At 37.5% G+C, this 27,774-nt stretch overlaps 1 protein-coding gene across 2 annotated transcripts in view; it reads right to left on the bottom strand.

Annotated features, from left to right (window-relative positions):
- The window catches only part of MARCHF6 (membrane associated ring-CH-type finger 6), a 68,647-nt gene that overhangs the window by 18,407 nt on the left and 22,466 nt on the right, over positions 1–27,774 (bottom strand). For both annotated transcript variants that reach the window (XM_070411892.1, XM_070411893.1), the window contains exons 4-20: positions 27,384–27,527; positions 25,116–25,188; positions 23,877–24,045; positions 21,661–21,850; positions 19,898–19,959; positions 19,096–19,128; positions 17,230–17,281; positions 12,074–12,132; positions 10,468–10,548; positions 10,155–10,223; positions 10,001–10,075; positions 8,808–8,942; positions 6,939–7,058; positions 6,103–6,203; positions 4,482–4,619; positions 3,273–3,477; positions 848–917 (exon numbers count right to left, since the gene is read on the bottom strand). In XM_070411892.1, coding sequence (XP_070267993.1) covers positions 848–917; positions 3,273–3,477; positions 4,482–4,619; positions 6,103–6,203; positions 6,939–7,058; positions 8,808–8,942; positions 10,001–10,075; positions 10,155–10,223; positions 10,468–10,548; positions 12,074–12,132; positions 17,230–17,281; positions 19,096–19,128; positions 19,898–19,959; positions 21,661–21,850; positions 23,877–24,045; positions 25,116–25,188; positions 27,384–27,527 — 1,776 coding nt within the window. The remainder of the gene's footprint in view (positions 1–847; positions 918–3,272; positions 3,478–4,481; positions 4,620–6,102; positions 6,204–6,938; positions 7,059–8,807; positions 8,943–10,000; positions 10,076–10,154; positions 10,224–10,467; positions 10,549–12,073; positions 12,133–17,229; positions 17,282–19,095; positions 19,129–19,897; positions 19,960–21,660; positions 21,851–23,876; positions 24,046–25,115; positions 25,189–27,383; positions 27,528–27,774) is intronic.

Here is a 27,774-nt window from a genome sequence, read left to right as displayed (position 1 = left end):
CCTAGTTGTTCCTTCATGGCCTTAGCACTCATGGGAAAACTCAAGTACTTACTAAAACAAATTTGATTTACAAAATTATATTGAGTTAGTGTTATAATCAAGATACTCAGTATACATGTATATGCTTTACAAGAGCTCAAAATTATCTTCCACTTAATGATTATTTAAGTGGCTAACACAGTATCAGTACAATCTGGAATTTTCTGGTTCTCTATAAACACTAACTGGGAGGGTAGGGGCAGCAAGTGTTCCTGCCACTTTGTCACTAGATTTGGGGCCCCACCCCATTTACCCTTGTCCTCCAGAGAAGATGACAAACCCTTTATATGCATCCACAGCTTCTTATAAGATTAAGAAATTTTGTTTAACTGAAATTTAAAGTTGAGCATTTGTGAATACCAGACGATAAAAAAGTTAACAGTCTGGCTTCATAAAGGTCTCTATCAAGAGCATGCAGTGGACTGAAAAGATAACTACATAATGAGAGTAAACGTAATTAACATCAAAAGGCTTGAGAAAATGACTTAAGTCACACAGCTGACTTTTTAAAAACCCACAGTAATAAGACAAAGTCCATGAAAACTGAGTGGCTACAAGTACTTGACCTCCAAAAATGAATCACAAATTATATCCTGACTTTGTACCACTGTGCTCCAATACAAAGGAGTCTGATAAGATGGAGAACCCTAAATAGATCAATATCCATATTCAATCAGAAATGAAGGGAAAACTATTATAATTTTATATCTGATGAATGATTACATCTCAGCAAGATATACCCTTTTAAAACACAGCACCTTTTCAAGTGGACAAATAAAATTAGTAGAGAGCTAGGATAAGTTCATACCTGGAAGAGTAAGGCAGATGAGGCTGGCAATCAGTAAGGTTATGCACATGAAGACAATCAACAAAAATATCTGCAAGGCAAAACATGAGAGTGCATAAATGGTTCATATGAGCTACATGCATTTTATGACACCCTTCAAAGAATCAACACAATTCCTCCAATAAAAAGAAGTGGTCTGAATTGGTATTTCCAGGGTTCCTCCCGTTTAACATAAAGGAAATTTTAATTTTAAATAAAATTACCTATAATTTCAGCCAAAAGGAAAATAAATGTCCATTTTCACATAATCAGCTATTATCAGCAAGTAACAGGTAAATATATTTTTTTATCGGAGAGCATAAAAAATATAATCAGCTTAAATTTTCCCTCACAATTAATTAAAAGTAAAAATATTCACTTTTTAAAAATCAAATTTTCAGAAACAACTATTCATGAAGGGAAAGCTTCTAACAGTACTGTGCTGCCCAACAAAGGAGCCACTGGCACCTGTAGCCACCTAGCACCTAACATGGGGTCAATATGCATGAGTAATGGAATTTTAAATTATATTTACTGTGTGTGTGTGTTGCCTACAAAAAAAAGTATTTTTTTTTCTTTTTTCACCTTTATGGTGGTATAATGGACAAATAAAATTGTAATATATTGCCCAGCCAGCATTGCTCAATGGTTGAGCACTGACCTATGAACCAGGAGGTCCCAGTTCAATTCCCGGTCAGGGCACATGCCCAGTCGCAGCCTCCATCCCCAGTGCAGGGTGTGTAGGAGGCAGCCAATCAATGATTCTCTCTCATTATTGATGTCTCTTTTCTCTCTCTCTCTCTCTCTCTCTCTCTCTCTCTCTCTCCCCCCCTTCATCTCTGAAATCAATAAAAACATGTTTTATTAAGAAATTATAATATATTTAAAGTGTACCATATGATTTGATACATTACATTGCGAGGGAACTTCCATCATTGAGATAATTAACATATCTATCATCCCACATTTTTACAAACTGTATTCACTTTTAATTAAATTTAAATGTAAATAGCTATGTGCAGCTACTGGCTCCAGTACTAAGACGATAAAAATGGCACATGGCTCCCTGGGCAGAAAGGTAATGATTGCTGCCTGCCTTCTACCAGACTGGGCACAAGCCTTCCCAAGCCCAGCAGGCAGAGCTCAGGTGGGAAGACTGAACCGTGCAGGTAAGAATACTCCCAAGAGGACACTGTGAGGCTTAGTCAGCTTTCACTGCTTCAGAAACCCATTAATATATCTCTCTGATCTAGGCTAGAAAGTACTTTATGTCATTCCAAGAGACTCATCTCTCCCAGCTCCCTCTCATCTCTCCCGGCTCCCCCGCCCCCCATTTCTTCCAGCTCCCCCCTTCATGTCTTCAGGCTCCCCCCCTCATCTCTCCCGGCTCCCCCCCTCCTCTCTCCTGGCTCCCCTTCATCTCTCCCGGCTTCCCCTCATCTCTCCCAGCTTCCCTTCATCTCTCCCGGATCCCTCCCTCATCTCTCCCGGCTCCCCGCCCCCCATCTCTCCCGGCTCCCCCCCTCATCTCTCTGGGCTCCCCCTCCTCTCTTCGGGCTTCCCTTCATCTCTCTGGGTTTCCCCTCATCTCTCATCACTTGCCTACATACACCCCACCTTCTCGATACATATAATTTCCTGGAGTTTCAAACCTATCAAGTCTCACCTGCCTCTTGTCCTGACACCTGCCCAGAATGCCCTTCCTCCTTTCCATCTTTCACTCTGCCTGGCCTCCTAGCTTTGAAGACTTAGTTCAGGCATCACTTCAACAAAGATTCCTGAACACCTTCCCAAAAAGTTATTTGTGAAAGTACTTTTATTCCTGGTCACTCCAACAAGGAGTGACCAATCATGTAACATGCTACTAATATAGCAAGTGAGATTAGGACCAAGACCCCTGACCATAGGATTTAACAACATTGGTGACCCTTGTCAAGGACACTTTTGGTGATTTTGGGGAAATGTCTCACTCAGACCAAATGTCTCTTCCTTAACCAATCTGGTCTTCAGTTTCATCAAATGTAAACTCAGGCCTTTAAGTATTTAGGCTAGAATTAAATGGGAGAAAAATATTAAACTACCCATTTTAGTTCCTGATACATAGTTGAAATGTATCAATAATGTTAATTTCTTATTTGCTCTAGAGTCTTTTACTTAATTACTTTCAAACAGCATGAAGCAATAGCACATGGAATCCCAATTCTATACCCATCTCTAAAATTTGATAAACTTACCTGACATTAACATGTTACATAATGAATGGACTAAAGCATGAGTTCTTATCAGGACAGTGTAAGACATGTTTACACAGATAACTACATGCTAATATCAGTAATAACAGCACCAAAATTTCTCAATAGGAATTTAAAAACACCTTGACTTTTGGTTAAGTCTGTACAGTACCTACCCTGAGTGGAAAATTTAAAGGCCGGCGATAAGGCTGAAAGCCAACAGGCCCTCCCTGCTGGAGTATGGCTTGGTGGGCTGCATGCAGGCCTTCACCCACCACAGGAATAGCGTTGTTATTTCGAGCATGCTGGTTATTGTTGACTTGTTGGTTTGCACTGTTCTCATTTTCTTCCTGGTCTCCCAATAAATAGGAATGAAGATCCCTATGGAAAAATTACATCAGTAACAATTCTCACTTTAGGATCAGAGTAAATAGCAGACACGAGATTTACTTTCTTAATACTAATTATTATCTAGGGTAGAAAATGTACAAGCAGAATCTGTACACAGTACTGTCACCTCAATTTGGTCTAAATGTTGGTGCCCACTTTAAATTAAACCTTTCCAAATTTCATGTTAATTAGTATACAGAATATCCCATAAATTAAATTTATTTTGTTTCCTTCAGCCAGTATCTGAGAAGAAATCATAACTGGAAAAAAAATAAAAGTACAATACACAGATACTTTATGTGAACATCTTAAGGAAAAAAACTTCTTTTCCTCTCTATAGATGGCTACTGTCTATGCCATGACATGTATTCTCAACTAAAACCTCCAATCCAGATTATTTAAGGCAAAAATGAGTTAGGAGGCGGCGGCTCAGGGCAAAACATAGGGCAGTTAGAAAAAGATAAATGATCACATATAGCCAAATACATATGCCACATTAAGGTATCAACAGAATGCCATATATTTTCTGGGGGGAAAAAAATGGTTTCAATCACAAAGATTCAACTTTTAAATAAGTACATAACATATAAAGCTTTAAAAAAATAAATGCAACAATGCTGACTAAATAAATGACCAAAAACCTAAATCTGAGAAGAGCTCATATCAGGTTAAGACTTTTAAAATAAGGGTATGTTGATTTGTTTTTAATGCACTAAAAAAAATTTTTTTTTTACCCTGTGTATGAAATGAACCTGGGCCAGCAGCAAACTTCTGTAAGAGAATATGAATATGCATACATGCTCCATAAAATAATGCACAATGATTTAAATTTTTTTGTCATTAAAAATTTTTAGAAGTATTATATATACCTGCAGATATCACTAAATTATCTCTTTTTAAAACTAATTTTTCCTGAGTGAGACATGAAACGTACTTTTTAAGAAAGGTCATTAATCGATATATAATATGCCTACGAGTCATCCGCCTGTACTTACAGCAAGTATCCAGCAGTAACGGTCCATGCTCGCACAAGCCCCTTCAGCCACTGCCGTGTGTGTCCCTGTTCAAGTAACGCTGGCAAGACAACCTGAAGCAGAAGCAGCTCAAGGGACAGTTCACTCACCGGAGCATCACTAAGGTAATTACAAAGAGCCATAATCATAATGTGAGCTCTATTTTCCATTGTAACTATATCATATTAAACATTTAAAGAGATGACAGTAGAACTCCTTAAAGAGTTGAATGAACCCACTCTAGTCTCTATCGCCTCTCCTCCATTCTTTCTCGAGGCCAGCAAGGCTTCCCCTCAAACTCCACAAAACTTCCTTACAAATGCTACCAATGACCTTCGTGTGGTTAAATCGGACGGTGAGGTCTTAGTCCTCACCTCACATGTTATATTAATAGCAGATTATATGACTGACCACTCATTACTCAACACAAAATTTTTACAATATATTTTTATTGATTTTTTTTTGAGAGGGAGAGAGAAAAACATTGATGTGAGAGAGAAACATTGATCAGCTGCCTCCTGCATGCCCCCTACTGGGGATTGAGTATGCATCCTGGGCACAAGCCCTGACTTCAGTATCAAATGCCCTGACCTTAGTACTGAATGGGTGCATAGGACTAGCTCAACCAACTGAGCCATACCAGCCAGGGCTAAACACACCTTCTTGAATGCCTTGGCTCCCCTACATCATCCCAACCAGGATATTGTCATGTAAATTATAGAGGAAGGGAGGAGTGGTGTTAAGAATCCTATTAATAAAAGCCTAATATGCTGTGTCCAACCATTCGTTCGACCATTCAACCAGTCACTATAACACACACTGACCACCAGAGGCAGACGCTCCAACTGGTAGGTTAGCTTGCCAGTGGGGTCTGGCTGATCGGGACTGGGCCGGACACGCCCTGGAGCCCTCCCTCAGTCCCCGCAACTGGCCCAATCGGGACTGGGGAGACAGGCCAGACATGCCCTGAAGCCAATCTCCCGCAATCCCTCCTCTGCCTCTAAAATATTTCCTCTGATTAATTTCCTTTCAATGTGCATGAATTCATGCACTGGGCCTCTAGTGGATTAGAAATGGAGAACAAGAGGAAGGTCTAAACTAAAGTAGTAAGTGGTAAATGGAGTTGGGATAGATAAGATCTTAAAGAATTAGAAATGACAAGATTTAAAGGGTAATTAAAAGCAAAACTGAGAAAGAAATAAAATTTGCCAGGCAGATTTCTGCTTTAGGTGACTGAAGGGGTAATGTAAACAATGTAGGAGGAATGAGAGACTAGGTTTCCAGGTGACTTCAGTTTATAAATTGAAGATTTTCCATCTATAAGCTTTACATCCTATTTTTAATCCATAATTAAATGTGCAACTATGGCTACATTCCTTATGAAATGCTTTTTATACAAAGATAATGCTACTAACCCACTCTCCTTAGATATGGCAAACATTTAAATGTTGAACAAAGGCAAACTCCACATGCAGAAAAATGGCTCTTTGTAATTACCTTAGTAATGCTCCGGTAAGAAATATATGTTTTAAATGTATGTACTCTTAATATCAAATCCCCAACAGAGCTAAATTAGAAAAGCTTCTGAATTTCAAAAACTTACCTGTAGAGCATGACATTGTATGGCAGAAAATTAGGCAGCAGACTCTTAATTATACGTATAGGAAGCCAAAGCATCAGAAGGACAATGGAGCCAAAGACAATCTGCAGTAAGAAAAAGGGCATGACACCATTTAAAACCACTCCCGTGAGACACAGGCTGACTTCTGAACATATTCAACCAATATGCAGCCCAAGACTACACCACCCAGGGCCCAGAGTGTTCTCACTCAACACACTATACTTAGGTCATTCTATATAAAGAATGCACTCCTGAGATGGCTATTCCTCTTCTCTCTCTAGGACACAAGGACTGAAACAAGAGCCACAAAGGATAATCACTGCATGGTATGTAAGGAGAGCTGGAACCTGACAATGAAGGATTGGAATAATAAATCACCTGTAATCATTATAAGACATGACCCATATTAATGGCTACAAAAGTTTCCAAAGAGCACAATATTACTATTAGAATTTTATTTTGGAAAAATTTAGATTTAACTAGGTAATTTCTTCTTCTAGGTGGGGAAGAAACTATGAGATCCTCTGTTAAGAGTTTAATTTAGAAGCTATAAACAAGTCTCCATTGATTTAATGCAAATTAATTGTAGTTCAGAAACTCATAATTTGGCAATCAACTATACTGCTAAAGTAATAGAAGGCATTTTTGTTTTAGTAGACATGTTATTTACTTTGTCAAAGTAACCAATAAAACTCCTACTTAACAACTAAGTTCCACAGGCTTAAACGTAAGTTACTCAATCTACTGTACCAGTACCCTTGACCAAAATCTAAAGGGTAGTACACTTTACTTCAAAAACAATATAAAGGTATACTTACCACTGACAAAATAAATCTTCGGAGATGCCTATAAATGGGCAAATGGATCATTTCTTGTACTGGATTAAAATCTGGATCATTCAAATTCCTTAGAAACCACAAGACACCAGGTCGAAGTACCTACAAATATATTTTAAATGCTATAAATACTTACTAATGTCTTCTGGGCTCTGCATATGAGCTAAAACATTAACAGAAAAATAAGTTTGTGAAAAAAATGGGTCCCAGAAAATTCATATATGGCTTTCCTGGGAAAATAAGTTCCTAAATCAAAATCTTTATGAAAACTATCCTGTGACTGATATCCTTTGATGCTTTTAATCAATTAATGATAAATAAATGTATTAATGGACAGTTTGTCATATCTAGATCTCTTAAATGAGAAATATTGTTTTGAAAATTGTTGGTCCTGGTTAAGTAAGTAGCTCAATTGGTTAGAACGTCGCCCCAATACACCAAGTTTCAGGTTCAATCCCCGGTCAGGGCACATACAAGAATCAACCAATGAATGCATAAATAAGTGGAACAATAAATTGATGTTTCTCTCTATCCCTCTCTCTCAAATCAAATTTTTTAAAAATGAAAATTGTCACTATATTGTATCATCTGGTGAAAGAATTAGGCTGTGCCCTAACCGGTTTGGCTCAGTGGATAGAGCGTCGGCCTGCAGACTGAAGGGTCCCAGGTTCGATTCCAGTCAAGGCATATACCTTGGTTGCGGGCACATCCCCAGTAGGAGGTGTGCAGGAGGCAGCTGATCAATGTTTCTCTCTCATTGATGTTTCTAACTCTCTATCCCTCTCCCTTCCTCTCTGTAAAAAAATCAATGAAATATATATTTTTTTTTAAAGAAAGAATTAGGTTGTAATTTATAAATGTCCTAAGTAGAAGATCTAATTTCAGTCTTACCCTTCCTGAGAAGAATTTATTGAACTTAACACTATATGACTCAGGAGAACATGTTGACCTCCAATCCTCTCCCTAACTCCTCAAAACACTCAAACAGCAAAGTACAAGAATAGCATTAAGCCTCTGTGCTTTTGGATTCCATTAAAACTGGATTAGTTGGCCTGGTCCTTCAGTGGTGCACATCGCCATCACCAGACTAAGCTGACTTGTTCAACGATTGTATTCCTTCCCAGGATGCAAAAGGAGAATGGGGATCATGTCTTTGTTTCTCACTTATTAATACACCAGCAAATAGCAAACTAACACAGAGTGACTATGCAGTAATACTGAGGGAAAGGATGCAGTGGCAAGTACAAGTATCTGTTTTATACTTCCTATTGCACCAGAATGATGGAGCATGAGATGTATATTAATCAAATACTGACCCCACTGCCATTGTCTTCAAATTGTAAAGACTATATTCCAAAAATAGGATTAGTAAGGTACCCATTTGGCAAGTGAACTGGATTAATAAAGGACCCTCACTCTAATTCTACACTTAAGGTGCCTACTTCAAGACCATTTTACATATTTAATTCTGCAAGATCATAACCTTTAGGTATTTCCAGCATTACATTTCCTTGAATCAAGTCCAAGATAGGCACAGATCATATAAAAGTCCAAGGATTTGTATTAGAGGATGGCTACATGTAAAATAAGTGCTCTTATTTAATTTTTTTCCCCTCAGTCTACTTACCTTTCACACTCAAAACTAATTATAGACAGAAATACTAAAACATCAATTTTTAAAGCAAATGACTGAAAACAGTCTAGAGCAATTACTATCAGTTTCTTCCTTTTATATTAAAATAGAGAAAATTATTTAGTTAGGAAATCATAATAACCTTTGAGGCACAACTGTGGTTAAACAAAAGTCCTTTTCATGGGTATACAGCATCAGCACCTCCCTGTAGAACTTACCTCTCTCAGTAAAAGAATGAAGGAAGCAAAGTAGAACACGTATACCATTCCCACTAGCCAGTGCAGAAACATGGTAGTGCCTGGAGCTGATTGAAAGCTCAGTTCTCGATCTTTCAGAGTAGCATCAAACATTTCCTAAATCAAAAGAGAACAGGTAAGTAAGAGTTGTAGCACCTATATTTGCCAAATTAGTATCTCCATCTTCTAGGAAGTGAATAAAAATCACTATGCATATAGGTTATGATGTTCCAGGACTATAGTTCTCTTAATACCATTTCATGGTGTCATAGAAATATAAATGATATAAGGTTAAATACTATTTCAAAGATGTATGACACTTTAAACTTTTAAATATAAGCAGCAAGACTAATAAATCAATTAGTAAGTAAAAAGAACCATTTTAGGTTAACATAAAACCTTCTTGGTTATAGATATTCATACATGACAAATTTTAATAGAAAAGTATGAGAGAAAATGTTATCTCAGAATCAAAGATAGCTTTTCCACATATAATATAAAATATTTTTGAAAAGTAAAAAACTGATTATCACTGACAGCCATTAAAGATTGTAATAAACACCCGGCTGGTATGGCTCAGTGGTTGACCCATGAACCAGGAGGTCATGGTTCGATTCCCAGTGGTCAGGACATATGCCCAAATTGCAAGCTCAATCCCCAGTAGGCAGTGTGCAGGAGGCAGCCAATCAATGATGTTCCTTTCTCATCGATGTTTCTATCTTTCTATCCCTCTCCCTTCCTCTATCTAAAAATTAAAAAATATAAATATTTTAAGAAGAGATTATAATAAAAAAATGAGCATCTTAGTTAAAACAAATGGTTAGGGTTGAACTTATGAAATGGTAGTAACAAAGACCATCTTCTCAGATTGCTTTTTTTATGCACATAATGTCTTGGCATTATCATAAAATTTAGGAGACTAAAGCCACTAAGAAAATTCTTCACCGATTATTAGAAAGGTTCCAATCAAAATACTCTGACATCAAAAATCTGCATGAAGCCTCAAAAAAATTGGAAAAAATTAGCAACATCAAGACTCCACAGTGATATATTCAGAAAAAAATAAGCAAATTATTATCAAATACTGACTTTCCTTTAAAATAAACCTATTCTAAAGATGTCTTTTCTGAAGCCTTCAAATTATTAGGTTGTATGATAATGAATAATAAACTCACCAGGGAACAGATATCCAGCCACCAGCCACAAATGAGAGGGAATACTCCAATTTCTACCACCACTAGCAAAGAGACCTTAAGCAAAAATAAATGTCATCAATATCACCCAAACGGGGAGAAATCATTTCCACTTTTAATTTATAACAAGAATTACCTTAACAACAATATAGCAGACTCCCAGCAAACGACGAGACCTATGAAATTTAACAAGAGTCGCCAAGCCCTATAGCATCTAGTCAAGGAAAAACTGAGCATTTCAAGGTGCAATAAAACTCATAATAATTTAGGCAACACTTAATACTATTTGGCAGACGAATTTATTTCACATTTTGTCTGCCCTTATCCTCAATACAAATGCCTACAACTTTTACTAAGAGGACAAGGGGAGAGAAATAGCTTTGTCAGTAACAGGAACATCTCTTTGGTATGAATATATTATACACCCAAGTTGGTTCATTAAAGGATACATGACAAACTATCAGTGTTATTGCTAAAAGTATATACCCAACTATGGTTGTGATTAGGCCTTCAAAATGAGATGCTTGGACCTAGAAATAAGAAAAAAATAAATAAACTTTAATTGTACCACATGGCCTCCACCCCAGTTTAACAATGTATTAAATAATTGAAATAGACTGTAAGTGAACTGGAAATAGGCAATTTACAACTAGAAAACCATAAAATCCCCTTTGGATGACATCTTTAAACCAGATTCTCCCACTGAATGTTATATATTATGAAAGGATGAGGAAAAATTAAAGAATAACTTTATTCCAGCAGACAAAATAAAATAGAGTGAACTAAATTTTACAAAAATAAGGAAAAAGTTGTAATGCAATAGTCTGCACTCTACTCCATTCTGAAGTAGACTTGCCAAAGGCTGAGCACAAGCTGCCCACCTGTCCAGTGCATCCCAGCCACCTCATTTCCTACCCCTAGAAGTGACTGCTCTCCAAACCTGTCTCATTCTCAACATACAGAGCAAGAGTTTTAAATAATGACAAATATTGCCCATTATTTTTATTGCTGAGTTCCAGAGAGCAAGCGGTGATAGTTTGGAAAGTCAAAATTTATCAAAGAATTTATCCTAACTTTTCAAGTTCTTACATTCAACTATTGAAAATTTGGAGAGCTGTATCAAATACTGAAACACATCTCTATTGATGAACAAAATAGATCCAGAGATATAGAAGCATGGTACAGACTGACAAATCTCAGAGGGAAGGCGGGTGGTGGGGGGTTGGGGGGTGGAGATTAACCAAAGAACTTATATGTATATATGCATAACCCATGGACATAGACAATAGTGAGGTGAAGGCCTGGGGGGAGGGAGGTAGCCATGGGGGAGGAATGGAAAGGGTCAAGGGGGGAGGGGGAAGGGACATCTGTAATACTTTCAACAATAAAAATAAACTTAAAAAAAACAAACAAACAAGCAAACACATCTCTTTGGCCTTTCAGAACCCTTCAAAATGTGCTCTCTAGGATTCACATACACAAACTGAATAGATTATCCAGATCTGTCAGCTCTTCCTTAAAAAACTAAATCTTTCTGCCCCCCAAAACAGTAGTAGCTGTCCATCCAAATGTATCTGTCCTCTGACAATTATAAAATGTCAAAACTGAAGCAAATTCTTTAAAAAACTCTACAGCACACCATTCCAAGATCGACTAATCATTTTTTAATCGATTGACATATTGTTACTTTTCTAAATGCACCAGGGAGCATCTGGTGAAAAGGAAGAAAAGGGTGCAAGGTTCATTAAAACGAATCATAAATCAGCCTGCAAAAACATTTTCCCATAGTATGCCACTGGCCCACCCAACAGGAGAGAACACAGTGCATCCTGGGATTTCAGAGCATATCTTCTTAGCTGGCAAGATAACCTACTGTGTCTTACACCACTCACTATCAGTTTCAAAAGAAAAGAACAAGCTGGTGTTGGATAACTATTCTTTTGTATAAGGCAGATTGAGAAATGAAGTAACTCTACAACATTATTAATTACTCAACAAATATCAAATTTAGGGGGGAGATCAATAAAAGTAAGTTTGTAAAAGTATTATACTCACATGTTCTTCAAATCCCAAACCAACAAGGGAGAAATGACCAATGTGGTAAGGGCAAAATGCTAAAAGGGAAGAAAAAACTCAATGAAAACGTCAAATTAAAACAATGAGCACTCCTAGTACCGTCTCCCAATGAAAGGAACCAGGGATTTTTAAAGTAATGGAACATACCAGAACTGAGGCCAAAAATGTATTTCTTGGGACATTCTCTGTAACCAGACAACAACAAAGTAATCAAGGTCTAATAGACTAATGGCAAAAGGACCTGAGAACCACTGTGAAGAGGGTCTCATGGGCCAATGAAAAGATATGAGTACCACCTTGGCAGGTTTGACTCAGTGCATATAGAGCGTCAGCCTGCAGACCTAAAAGTCCCGGGTACGATTCCAGTCAAGGGCACATACCTCGGTTACAGGCTCCTCCCTGGCCCTGGCCCAGGCCCAGGGGCTGCATGCAGGAGGCAACCAATTGATGTGTTTCTCTCACATCAATATTTCTCTCTGTCTTTACCTCTCTCTTCCACTCTCTCTAAAATCAATGGAAAAATACCCCTGAGTGATGATTAAAAATAAATTAATAATAAATTCTGACCTCCAAAACTGTACAGAATGAATTTATAAAAAAAGGGAAAATATGAGCATCAAAAAGAATAATGACCCAAACTGGTGGAAACACACTGAATATATACAAATCCATGAGTTCATTATACTCAAAAAGTGGTAGGCCAAAATCAAAAATAAAAGGAAAAAAAGCAACATCACAGAAAACACTTTTATCACCAATGGAAATAGTGGGCTCACCAATTCCTTACCCTGAAAACTGATAAAGGAAAAGACCTGCACATCTGTCCTGCCGCTTCTGAACTAACAAGTTCAGGTTAACTAAAGAGTTCTAGCTGATAATAAGTTCTACTTTATAGAAACACCAGCCAATAAATGTAACAAAAGACAATTTGAAAAGAATCATTTTGTAATGACTAATAAATTATTTCAGGCAAGTATCATCAAGGGATAATGAAATCATTAGGTGAAATGCTGATGAAATGCTAGATATTTGTATGATACTAAAATACCACCCCCTCAAGATGCTATCATCTGAACAAATTGGAAAGGTGGAGAACCAGACACCATCCATTTTCTGATATGTCGTACTAGAGGCCCGGTGTATGAAATTCATGCATTGGGGGGGGGGGGGGGGGGGCGGGAGTCCCTCAGCCAAGCCCGCACCCTCTCCAATCTGGGAAACCTTGAGAAATGTCTGACTGCCTGTTTAGGCCCGATCCCACCGGGCAGTCGGACATCCCTCTCACAATCCAGGATTGCTGGCTCCCAACCGCTCTCCTGCCTGCCTGGCCTGATTGTCCCTAACCACTTCTGCCTGCCAGCCTGATCACCCCCTATCCACTCCCCTGCCAGCCTGATCAACGCCTAACTGCTCCCCTACCAGCCCAATTGCCCTTAACTACCCTACCTTGCTGGCCTGATCCCCCCCAACTGCCCTCCTCTGCAGGCCTGTTCCCCCCAAACTGCCCTCCCCTGCTGGCCTGTTCCCCCCAAACTGCCCTCCCCAGCTGGCCTGGTCCCTTCCCTCTGTCCTCCCCTCCTGGCCTGATCGCCCACAACTGCCCTCCCCTGATGGCCTGATCCCCCCAACTGCCCTCCCCTGCTGGTCTGGTCCCCCCCAACTGCCCTCCCCTGCTGGCTTGGTCCCCCCAACTGCCCTCCCCTGCTGGCCTGGTCCCCCCCAACTACCCTACCCTGCTGGCCTGATCCCCCCCAACGGCCCTCCCCTGCTGGCCTGGTCCCCCCCAACTGCCCTCCCCTGCTGGCCTGGTCCCCCCGAACTGCCCTCCCCTGCTGGCCTGGTCCCTTCCAACTGCCCTCCCCTGCTGGCCATCTTGTGTCCACATGGGGGCAGCCCTCTTGTGTGTTGGTGTGATGGTCAATTTGCATATTACCGCTTTATTATATAGGATTACTAGGCAAAACACAACCAGTGAAGGATTTGTCCCAAACACATTGAACCTAAATCTAATCAGGCCTTTGGAGACAAAGAAACAAGGTAGCAGGCATTATCAGGGAGCATGAGGCACTCATAGGACAGCTGATCCAAGTCTCTTCAACAAATCAATGGCAAAAAATGGATTGAGCAGAAGACTATTCTAGATCAAAAGGATTAATAACCAAAAGTAATGTCTAGACCTTATCTGAATCCTCATTCAAACAAACCAACTATAAAATGACATTTAAGGACTAACAATCTAGAAACTTTTAATATGTTGGATTACTAAGAAATATTAAGTACTGGTGATTCTCTAAGGCAGTGATGGCGAACCTATGATACATGTGTCAGAGGTGACACGCAAACTCATTTTTTTGGTTGATTTTTCTTTGTTAAATTGCATTTAAATATATAAAATAAATATCAAAAATATAAGTCTTTGTTTTACTATGGTTGCAAATATAAAAAAATTTCTATATGTGACACGGCACCAGAGTTAAGTTAGGGTTTTTCAAAATGCTGACATGCCAAGCTCAAAAGGTTCGCCATCACTGCTCTAAGGTGTGATAATGACATTATAGTTAAATAAGAAAATATCAAGTATTTCATAATAAAAATTTTAAAATGTTTTTATTAATTTTTAGAGAGAGAAGGGAGAGGGAGAGATAGAAACATTGGTGAGAAAGAAAAATCAACATCGATTGGCTGCCTCCTCATGCACATATTTTTATTAATTTCAGACAGGGCGGGAGAGGGGGAGAGAGAAACATCAATGATGAGAATCATCAACTGCACACCCCCTACAGGGGAGTGAGCCTGCAACCTGGGCATGTGCCCTTGAGCAGAATTGAACCTGGGACTTTTTAGTTGGCAAGCTGACATTCTGTTCCCTGAGCCAAATTAGCAAGGGCCAGAGTGACAATTCTTACAGTCTCTTTTCTTCAAGCTTTTCTTGCCATATTAATAAAATTTTAATTTGTTCTTAATAATAAAATGTAATTATCTTTTACTTATGTTAAAAAAATGAACAGCATAGATTAGAGAAGGGGGGAGGGGAACAAAATCATTAACACAAAAGTTAGAGTGAATCTATAGGAATCTGGCCACCAAACTGTTTTAATCAAGTATTCTAGGGGTAGAAATGTATTTATTGGTCTAAGATCTATTTAGAATTTATTTGCAAAGCAGACATGTGCATTATTTTACTAATATTATATGTTATAATGCACAAGAAATTGTTAAATGGTAAGAAAAAATACATATGCAGAATTTGTTCTAATTTGTTCTCACACCCAACTCTGACTCAAGAAGGTCCCTGACAAAGGCAAACTTTCATGTTTCAACTCTATTTGTATATGTAAATACTAACCTGAGCATTAATTGTAACAATCAGTTTCTATCCTATTCTGAAGCAACTACTAGATAGGTATCCTGAAATTAAGGTCAGTTTCTCAGGATCACTCCACTCTACTAGAGACAACAGTGCTGTAAGGTTCTATTTCTGCAAATTACACGATGACAAGAGTCAAAAAATGCCAGAGGAAAATTGCAGTAGGAAAAAAAAAATCCATAAAGAAAATTAAAAAATAAGTAATTTTTTTAAAAAAAAGAACTTGGTTAAGATCAAAACAGTTTCACATTCTGGTGGAAACACACTGAATATATACAAATCCATGAGTTCATTATACTCAAAAAGTGAATATAATTTTACATAGAAAAAAATAAATGCAGAATAATCTGCAGACATATTTTTTACCCTCATATGCAAGGGGAAACAACAAAAAAATGAGCTTCCTGTTAATTTGTGCCATCTTTTTAATCAAGATATTTGTTTCAACAAGTTACCTATAATTTTATTTTTGTTCTTTACTGATAATATTCAGAAATTAATTTTGTCTCATCCTCAATATACATATTCAGTGTCTTTTTTATTGATTTTTTTTTTAAGAGAAGAAAATAGAGGGAGAGAAACATCAATGTGAGAGCCAAACATCCATCATTGATCAGCTGCCTTCTGCACGCCCCCTACTGGGGATCAGGCCCACAACCTGGGCATGTGCCCTGACCAGGAATCAAACCGGTGACCTTTTGGTGTACAAGATGACATCCAACCAACTGAGCCACACTGACCAGGGCCATGCTCAGTGTCTTTTTGACCACATGGCTTCCTTCCTATTGAAGAGAACTGCTTTCTAGGTCACAAAGTGGTCCACAACACAAAGGAAATAACTTGGAATTCAATGTAACCCTCCCTCCTCAGTAGAACTAAAGGGTAACTCACATGCATTAAAGGAATGAATTTCTCAAAGATCACCCCTATGGAGAGATCTGTACTCTAAGGCAGTGGTTGCCAACCTTTCAGACCTCACGGACCAACAGTGGTCCAACGACCACCAGTTGGCGACCGCTGCTCTAAGGTCTCTCTACAAGACACAAATCATAGCCCAGCCCAGCAATAACCTGATTTTATCAAACTCTACTTTCTCTCCCTTGAGAGATGCAGGAATTGAATTCTAAGGTGTTGGTTAACTTGATTCAATTTACCTTATCTTTCCCAAAGCAGAAAAATCTGTCAACTGCACTTCCTCAGCCCTGCCTTTCTTTCTCTAATTACACCCAATGGCAGGGATTTGTCTGTGTTGCCACAGAACCCTCACAGCTGTAGTTGTGATAGTGTCTTGAAAGTAATTTTGCATTTACCAGAATCTGGTTCTCAGGGGAATTCACACTTGGGAAAGGGTCACTGTCTTCCCTCAAGCCTACATCCATCTCCGATGACAACTCCCAAGCAGGGTCTCTGATAAAGCCTTGACAAATGGCAATAAGATCTTCTGCCATAGGGAAGCTCACGCAGATAATTAGCAAAAAGTTAATTCCAGAGGTAGAATATTGTATATTCTCAAGTCAGTCTACTAGTAAAATTAACTTCTACAAAGAGACAGAAAGGCCCAACTGAAGCAGAGATAGTAGGCAACTACAGGTTATTGAAGTCACTATTGCTTAGGAAAGAAGGTATCTATACAGGATTCCTATACAGATTACTATCTAAAATGATTTTATATATTCCTGTTTAAAAATAAAACAAAAACCTAAATAAGAAGGCTCCTAGAAAACTAAACTACCATAATACAATAAACAAAAGCATAAACACCACTTACCAAAAACAAGAATGAACAGTGTGTTTAAAGACACCACCCAGAAGACATGTTCCTAAAGGAAAAGAACATTAATAAAACATGTTCAATTCCTACTTGATATATAAAGACTACTCCACTTATTCAATTAGAAGACTGAAATGTTCACTCTATAGTTGAGATTTCATTCTAAAAATTATGTACAACTTTAAATTTCTCATTAGATAGCTCATAAATCTAATAAAACTCAAGTTCATTATGTTACATGTAGAAAAAAAAATCAAAGAAGTTACTCTATAAACATTTCCTCTTCAGAAATTAATAATTCACTACTAACTACACAGATTCTCATAAATAACTTCCAGGCTGCATTAAATCAAATGACACTGAAAAATTCCAAATGGAGAAAAATTAGAAAACCACATTAATTCTCAACAACATATTAATGGAAAAAATACAGTGCTTCTTTCAATGTCCATTTTGTTCTCAAGACTTCTGTAAGGTCACTTTATCTTCTCTGGTCCTTTTTCTCCCTATGGTGTCTGTCTTTCTTTGCTCATGCCTCAGAATACTCATTCTCATTTGGCCAATGATCCACTTCTGCAGTTATGTATTATCATCTCCAAGATGACTGCTATCATTTCCAGCCAGACACCTCTACTTTAGTTACACTCCTTGCTGACACTAGAAAGACCAAGCCCATTTGTCTAGGCCCATCACCTCCTCCCCCATCAAGTTAAATGATCCTTCCAAAACGGGCCAACACTTTCCGATTTTTTTCTTAGAAAGACATTCCCATCAGGAAAGAATATCCCAATCTGCTACAACCCAAGGGGCATAAAGGGTGATTAGTTTGTCTAAGAGATGACTGCTACATTCCTATTCACCATGTCAGCTTATATCACTTGAATTTTTTCAGCTTTTCTGCCTTTAGGGCTCCCAAACTGTCCTTATTCCCTATATCTTCTGTGCCTCAACCTCTAAATTATCTTATTTAAAAATTCCCTGCTGACAAACTCCAATAAGAAACACCTAACCAAGGCCTCTTCTGTACCTCTGATGAACACCTTCTGTAACTGAGTCTTTACCATGTAGTACCTCTAAAGTTTCTTATTCACATGTGAATTTCTACTAACTATAAAACATCTTTGAGAACAAGGATCCTATTTCATTCATCTCTAAACCTCACAGTAACTATTACAATGGTTGGCACATGGTAGATACTAAAAATATCTTTCCATGAATGAAGTCATCCTATAAATTATTTTTTCCAATAATTAGAATGCACTTTTGTCAACAACACTGCCTAACTTCTGGGACTCATCTATGAGGGACTTATGAGGTAAGAGAGATAAATGAGTATGTAGTCAAATAATACCTTCTATACCAGTGGTTCTCAACCTTCCTAATACAGTTCCTCATGTTGTGGTGACCCCCAACCATAAAATTATTTTTGTTGCTACTTCATAACTGTAATTTTGCTAGTTATGAATCATAATGCAAATATCTGATATGCAGGATGTATTTTCATTGTTACAAATTGAACATAATTAAAGCATAGTGATTAATCACAAAAACAGTATGTAATTATATATGTGTTTTCCAATGGTCTTAGGTGACCCCTGTGAAAGGGTCGTTCGACCCCCAAAGGGGTCACGACCCACAGGTTGAGAACCGCTGTTCTATACTGGTTGTGATCAAACTCTGAATAGAAGCTTGGTAACATCATATTCTCACTAATCTGTGAATTACCACCTGGTGCAACCCTCAGTATTACTACCTCAATGAATCACTGAGACAAATAATTAAGTCACAATTCTATTATTTAAAAAATGTTAGAGTTATGAATAAAGATAATTTTGTTTGAAAAAAAATGTTAACTTTACTTACTAGAAAAACTAGTGATCCATCAAGTCCTAGCATCTAAAATGAATAATAATAGGTATTAATTCAAGATAAAAAGGTTTTTTTAATTCTATTTATTAAAAAGGCTCATTTTCCTTTCAATATCTTTTTTTTTTTTTATTGATTTCAGAGAGGAAGGGAGAGGGGAAGAGAGCTAGAAACATCAATGATGAGATAGAGTCATTGATCGGCTGCCTCCCACATGTCCCCTACTGGAGATCAAGCCCACAACCCAGGCATGTGCCCTTGACTGGTATCGAACCCGGGACCCTTCAGTCCGCAAGCTGACACTCTATCCACTGAACCAAACCAGCAAGGGCCCTTTCAATATCTTTACACATAATCCATACCCACTACTTTCCGATAGAGCCTATCATTTTCAGAGAATAAAAAACTCCTGTTTATGGGAGTTTTGTATTTTGGGTTTCCTTTTATTCCAAATCATGGTTTTGAAGTAAAAAAAAAATCCATCTTGGGTTTCATCCTTACATTAGCTAAGGAGTCAGTCAAGACTTCATGATACAACTATATTGTCAACTGAAGCACCAGAATAATACTTAAATTTTAAATTGTTACTTCATTTTTTGAAAGTCCACAATTTCAGACTAAACATTCCCTAAGTAGAGCAAGGGTTGTTTTAAAAACCATAAGACAGAAAAACAGTTATCATTTTCAGTACAAACAAAACATCACTTAATTTTCTCTAGATATTAAAGATCTATTAAAGTTTTAAATCAAACATAACTACAGAATTAAAACACTGATGTTTGATAGAAGTCTTACTCACTCTTTCCCATGTAAGCTCTTCTGCAGCTCTGTCCCATTCTAAAGCATTCCAGTTCATGTCATCTAGAAATAAAATTGCAGTTCAAAGATTTACTGAAGTAACTTGAATTATAAATAATAAAATGCACCATTTTAATTTGGTGTTTTGTAAACTACTGTTGAGAAGCTAAACCACATTTAAAATTTTTCCATATGAGTATTTACTTATTAGGCAATAAATAAGAACCCATATACATAAATACAACATAAAATAAATAAGGTGGTGCTAGTATGTGGAAAGTACTAGAAAGAAAAGAAAGAGGGTCATGTGATAGAAAGGAATTCAACAGTTCTGAAGCAGGAATAACTCCAGAGGAAGTGAGGAGAGTAAGGAAGCCAGATGACTAGAATTCTCTGGATGAGGAGGCGGTGGAAGATATAGTATGAAAGGCAGAGAGGGATCAGATCATACAAAAGGAATGTGAAGTCTAGATTTTATTTTGTTCTTCAGTATCATGGAAAAACCACTAAAATATTTTTAAAGGCAGGAGAGCAATCCAAATACTACGTGGAGCAAGAATGGAAGAAGGAAGACCAGTTAGGAGCTATTGCATTAGACTGAGACAGAAATGGTGGCCAGCACTAGGGAAGCAGTAGACTGCATCCTCAGAGTCTTTGAACAGATACTCGCCTCTCCCTGGCAAAGGCCCCATTACACAACTCGCTTCTCATCCTTCAGGTCATAGCTCAAATAGCCCTTACTCTGAGCTACGAGGGCATCTTGTTTAAATAAGTCTCTCTCCAATAGCATCCTCAGAACAACCTACACAATGTTTATCACAATGTGTAATAAATTTGCTCACTTGGGTATTCTTCACTAGACCAGAAACTCCATGAAGGCAGAGCCCTGATGTTTTGAGTGCCTGGCACACAGGAGACACTCAAATATTAACGATGTCGAATGGACCTAGAGGCAATGCAGCACCTGACAAGAAAACTCTGGGTGGGAAGAGAGAAAGGGAGGCGCTGAGCTACTGACAGCTGACTTGGAGGGCTCAGTCTCCGATCTTATTTTACATTGCAAAGTTACATGCTAGAAAAGGAGGAATTGAGCCCTGGCTGGTTAGCTCAGGTTGGTTAGAGCATCGTCCCGATAAACCAAGGTTGTGGGTTTGATTCCCAGTCAGGGCAAATACAAGAAGCAATCAACAAATGCATAAATAAGTAGAACAAACCAATGTTTCTCTCTCTCTCTCTCTCTCTCTCTCTCTCTCTCTCTTCCTCTCTCCCTCCCTCCTCTCCCTCTATGTCCCTTCTTTGCTCTCTCTCTCTCTAAAATCAATAAATAAAATTTTTTAAAAAACAGAAACTGGTTTCTGTGGATTGCATCTGGTCTACAGTGCACACTTCAAGAATTTTTCTTTGATATTAAAAGTACTGACTCAAAAGAATGGCCTCCCCCCAAAAAATAAATAAATCTTTATCAAATTCCTTAAAAAAAAAACTAGGATCTACACCAACTTACAAATAATTTCTTCCTACCCATCCTACAAAAGTCCTGCGTAAAGTAGGATTTTAAAACACAAAATGTGCCGTTTCACAGAAAAAAAAAAAGTATGCATATGTATATCCATACATACAAGTTTGCCAAAATAAAGTAAAAACAGGTTAAAAATATAATTTTAAACCCATTAAATTTTGAAAACTCCAGTCCTCCCCCCAAGGCAAGTTGGGAATGGACTCATGGTGGAGAAAAGGTGATAAGGACAAATCAGCAGCCATTACCCTGAGCCCCGTTGTTGGCATCCGCTGCATCTTCCCCGCCTGCCTCATCTTCCTCCTCGTTCTCCTCCTCCTCTTCTTCCGCCTGATCATCCTGGGCATCCGGGTTTTCCCCCACCACTGCGTTCTCAGCTGGTGGGTTGGCAGGCTGGTCAGGAGCAACATTTTCAGCCCCATTTCCTCCCGCTGGAGCCTAAAATGACAGAAGAGCGCAGGCATTTAGCTAATTTACCTCAGTTTTGCTCTATTTCCAAATCAAGCTCCTTCTTCTAAAAAAAATTAAAATAAAATAACAAAGAGGCTCAAAGTATTGAAATTTCAAAACGCACCTCTCAAAGTCAAATGTATCTTATTTGGATCAATTTGGTATATAAGGACATAAATTCACTTCACAGTGTATATATTCATTCAGTATAATTTAAGGATTATTTCATAAAGCATTATAGATAATGGGTTAACAATATGGCTATCTTGAATACATCATTCCATACATAATCCTTCTTTAAAAGACATGACTCCAGTCTTTAATGACCCCTCAGGAATAAAAATATATTTATTTATGCATCTATTTATTTGTTTATACACATACAGATATAAAACTTAATTCTCAGTTATCAGTTGAACACTTGAGGAAAACATAGCTAATTTCTGCCCTGTGGGTAAGCCTGTCCATATATACTTTATCAGTCCCCACATGAATCTTTCTCTGGCTCTTCCTGAGTGCAACATCCTACCAACCAAAGACATAACTGCAGTTAATTAAAACACTCAACTCCCTTGGAGTTAAGAAAGACTAAAAAAGAACTACAGTGGGGCCTTGACTTACGAGTGTCCCGACTAAGGAGTTTTTCGAGATACTAGCCGTCTCTCGGCCGATTTTTTGCTTTGAGTTTCGAGCTAAAATTCGGGTTACAAGCCAGCTTCAGATACCCCACCGCTAGTTGGCGCAGCGAACGTCACAGTGAACGCCACAACATCAGCCCAGAATCACGTGTCTCACTCGTTCACTTCTTAATTTGAGTTACGAGCTCCGTCACGGAATGAATTAAATTCGTTAAGTCAAGGCCCCACTGTACATTAGCCCTGGCCGACTTGGTCAATGGTTAGAGCATCAGCCCTGGGAAGGAAAGGTCGCTGATTTGATTAGGTCAAGGGCAAGGGCATGTACCTTAGTTGCAGGTTCCTACATGTGGGAGGCAACCAATCAATGTTTCTTTCTCTCTCTCTCTCTCCCCTCCCCGCTTCATCCTCTCCCTCTTCATTCCCTTCCACTCTCTCTAAAAATCAATGGAACAATATATCCTGTGAGGATAAAAAAGTTTTTTAAAAAAAGAACCCTATTAAATGCTTCAAATGCTTCAAAATATAAGGTACAATGATAAAAGTATTAAAGCTAGGTAAGAACAGTGTTGTTTCTTTATAGTCCCATTTTTTTTATGTGTGGTTTTCAAGGGAGAAATTGCACTCAATTCTGCAGAGAAAAATATGTGGCAACTTTGACTAAATTAATCTGCAAACTGACAAAAGTAGGTCATTACATGAAAAATTAAGTTATTAATTTACACTTTGAGTATCTTACACTCAATTTTTTCGTAACAAAATTTTATGAAGTGTGAATTGTTTTCATATGTAAGTAGCTAATATTTTTTACATTTTCAGCCCCATAATTTCTCAGCAGGCAAAATACTAAAAATAATTTATGTCCTCTCTTCTTAATAATTCTAGCAAATGCTCTTGCATCTAAGCATGTATCCTCTCATAAAGAAAAAGTAAAATGGCACACCATTGTTATAGTGGTACAACGTTTCTACTTTTGGTAACGTTCCTGCTAGCCGCAGCAAAGAGGAGGCATTTTACATACAAAGAAACTGATGAGCAAAGAGGGTAAGTAACTTCCTTAATGTTACCCAGCATGTCAGAAGCATGTGCAAGAAGTCTGTACCTTAACTTCCAGCATTATGCAGGGGACCCAAGCAAAAGCAATGAAAGAGCACTTTAGTATACCCCCAATATTGCTCCCAATCTTGCTAGAAAATTGAGGCCAAGTCATAGCAGCATGCTTTTGATTTTTTTCACATCTCCCTTAATCTTCTCCCGCTCCTTTTCACTACTCTGCTTTGCAATGATGGACTTGGGAGTCAAGGGGTTGGGTCTTAGAGGTTGATGACAACTCTCATGTCCTGTCCCAATAAAAAGAATTGGAGGAAGTGGGGAGTTACCTCATTTTGGTGGTGTCCAGCAGCATTGAAGGGTGGAACAGCATGATCCAGCCAAATCGGCGCTCCCCCGTGGACAATCTGCTCTCGCAACCACACCAGGCTGATGAACGCGCACAATGTGCACGTCACCACAAAACAACCCTGTAAACAATCCGCCAATAAGTTGTCCCTAGTTAAAAAAAAAAAAAAAAAAAATTATATGGAATTACTCCAAAGAACACCTAAGGAAACCAAAGAAATTCAAGATAACAACAGTTCATCTTATACTAAAATCTCAGGAAAAAACAGCCAGAAAACTCATAATTTTCTGGGTGAAAATCAGCTCCTCAAAAATAATTACTAAGGGCAGCTTGGCACAAACGTAGATTTAGCACATGTAAGTGTAATTTTTTGCAGGCTTAATATTCTAATGATCTTGATATAGTTAATAAATATAACATTTCTAATTCTGACATCAGTAATAAGTAAAACACATCTAATATGTCTTCCCCAAGAAAATTCAATTACAATGCAGTATCAAATTAAGATACAGGAAAACAACTATAGTGAAGACGTTTTTTAGAGTTCAGACACTAATAATCACAAGAAACATTTTAAAAATAAATTTGAATTCAAATGTCTATATTGCAAAAAACATATTTAAATGAACTTTCAGCACTCGAACATAATCATATATATCCCACAATGCGAACATAATCATATATATCCCACAATGCACAACAGCCTATTTAACAAGCTGTCCCACCATTACAAAACAGTTGTTTTTAAGACAGGTATATTTTAAAACAGCACATATGTATATATACATGTCAGCTGCTTCTACTGTAGCTATAACTGTTAAAATTATTATTTGTCCTTGAAACTGAAAAACTCAAATTATAATAAAAATAAATATGTGGAGCAGCCCTGGCCAGTGTGGCTCAGCTGGAACATCATCCCGTACGCTAAAGGTCAAGGGTTCAAAAAATAAAATAAAATAAAATAAATAAAAGGTCAAGGGTTCGATTCCTGGTCAGGGCATATACCTAGGTTGCAGGTTTGATCCTGAACCACATGCAGGAGGCAACCAATCAATGTTTCCCTCTCACATCAATCTCTTTCTCTTTCTCTCTCTCTCCCTGCCCCTCTCTCTAAAAATCAAAGAACATATCCTTGATTATGGATTTTAAAAAATAAAAACTTGTGGGGAAAAACTAACACCATTATGCAGCCTTCCACTGTCACAAGGTTCATACTCACGTGGACAGCATGTCCAGTGGCAGTGTCAGTAGTGAGCTCACAGAGCCAGTAAACAAGCACTTGTAGATGCGGCCTACCGAAAGAGGGCACAAGGGCACATGGTTACAATTCTCATCATCAATCTCACAGCTGTTCAATTAAACAGAGGTAAAGTGGAATACCATGAATGCCACTAAAATACACATTTAGTCTTTGCAAGGATGAGTCTCAAAATATTAAACTTTTTTAAAATGGTCAAGGCCCTGGCTGAGTAGCATCATCCCAATGAGTCAAGGCTCTGGGTTCAATCCCAGGTCAGGGCACATACAGGAATCAACCAATGAATGCATAAAAGGGTGGGAAAACAGATCGGTTTTTTTTTCTCTCTCCCTCTAAAAATCAATCAATTTTTAAAAATTTTTAATAGTTCAAGCATAAAAATAGTGATAATGAAGAGTAAAAGTTACTCAAAAATGTTTAAAGTTTAGATTCTAGGTTACACTTGCTTGTTTTTATTGAATGAGCTTAGATGTCTGAAAGAGGAAAAAAATCTAAAATAAAGATATCTCCAAAATTACAAAATGGAGAATTTTTTTAACCTAGAATTCTAAAATTAATTGAGTCTGCTCATGAAATTAAAGGGTTTCAGTTTTGGGAGTACACACTTTTGAAATTAGAAGTTTTCAATGGAGTACATGCTCCAATGCTATGAACAGCGGTGGCTCCTCTACTGTTAATCAGGTAACAATGCCAATGTGAATCTAGTCCTACACTCTATTTGGTTACCCTATATTTTTAATGTATAGTTACACTATATTTTCCTATCTTCATGTAGCACATCTATAATCTCCCACAAATATGACAACTTAAAAAGCGCCCATTTCTATCCTCCCCTCACAATTTCTTCCCTGTTAAGATCTTCCAGAATTTTAGTTCTAGGCTGTTACCTAAAAATTACTGTAGATTAACAATTACGATTTAGCTGTAAGACCTGCTTGCTTCTTTTCTCTGTAGCTCACAACTTTCTCTTTGATTCCTTGCTCATTTTATGCAGGTATAGTCTCAAACACATTTTTCATAAATAGTTTGAGGCAATAAACTTTCTCAGTCCTTGCATCTATTGAAATGTCTGTATATTGCCCTTCTATCTGATAATTTATGGGTAGGTTTTAGGTTCAAAAATTTTGTCAAATTTTGAAATGTGCCTTCTAGCATTCAATTTCAAGTTGCTGCTGTCTTCTAGCTTCAGCAAAATATTTGCTGATTTTAAGTGTGACGTTAGTCTGATTTTCATTACTTTGTAGGATAATCTGCAAGCGTTACATCTATACAACACCCTGCTCAGAATTGGAAAACTTTAGAATATATTTAGGTTTTTGAGTCTCCTTCTATCATGGTCAGCTCTCTTTCAATCTACAAGATGTCTGTCATTTCCTCTTGCATCATCTTTTTACCTTCTGGAACTACTTATTAGACAGGTACTAAAAAACTTGATGTAGCCTCCATCTCTCACTCATACTTTCAACTTCTTGTCTTTTTGAGTTACATCCTATAGAACTCCTTGCTCAATCTTCTAGTTCACTAATTCATTCACACTTCTACAGTACTTAATCTGCTATGTGGTATATCTCCCAAGATATTCATTTTCATAAATGAGTAAGTTTATCTTATGTTAAGAAAACATGAGAATATGAATTATATTTATTCAAAAATCTTGTTTGCATTCAAGATTGCAAAAAATTGTATCTATATCATCTGGCACCATATACCCCTCTCCATGTCTTTAAGAACAATGAAGAACTCAAAAAGTATCAATTAAGAGTTAGTATACCAACCTCACTGAAAGCCTCCTGTATTTGAAAGAAAGCCTCCTAATTATTCAGGATCATTTGATATGTGAGTGACTTTTAAAAGAAGGGGGGGGGGGGGGATCTCAAGAGAACCCATCTTTTACAATCTTTGAAGGCTCTAACTAACTCTCAGAAATAAAATTCAAGTTTCTTCCAACTATAGATTGACTTTGCTTTTTCAATTCTCTCATGAATTCTCATTATTAGTTAGACTCTGTATGCTGTATTTTTTTTCCCCACATTCATTCAAGAAACGGATGTGTTTAAAAATACTTCTTAATTCAGGTGAACTGTTTCCTGAGGCTTCACTAATATATGAAATAATAATATCAAATAATTAAATATCATTCGAACAAAAATATGATCTAATATTACTCTATAATATTAAATAGTTATGCAATGTTTAATTAACTCCAACCACAGAGGAATGAATACTCACATGCTGTGAGAGGAACAACTCCCAACCATGCAAAGGCCACAAGTGTATAATGAAACCAATATCGTATTGCAGTGCCAATACTTGTAACCAGTCCAGCAAATATATCTTGGATTGGAAGCCGTGAAGGCATATCTGGGGAATAAACTATTACAGAAAAAAATTATATATAATTTCATGAACACTGAAAAGTAGACTAATTCATAAATATAAAATAGGCATGTAAAGTTATCTTAACTTTCAACATTTGTATTATACAAATATTTTTCCTATAAAAAATGAATCAAATACTTATAATAGCACATTTAAGAAGCCAACAAAAAAAGAGCTCTGAGAAGAAAAAAAGATTCAAGAGAAGTCTGCATCTCTCATTCACAGCTATGAACTTCATGAA

Source organism: Myotis yumanensis, unplaced genomic scaffold (genome assembly GCF_028538775.1).
Source record: "Myotis yumanensis isolate MYYU_CA2020_CCGP unplaced genomic scaffold, mMyoYum1.0.hap1 SCAF_4, whole genome shotgun sequence".
NCBI classification, from domain to species: domain Eukaryota; kingdom Metazoa; phylum Chordata; class Mammalia; order Chiroptera; family Vespertilionidae; genus Myotis; species Myotis yumanensis.
This window is presented reverse-complemented; position numbering and strand designations above follow the sequence as displayed.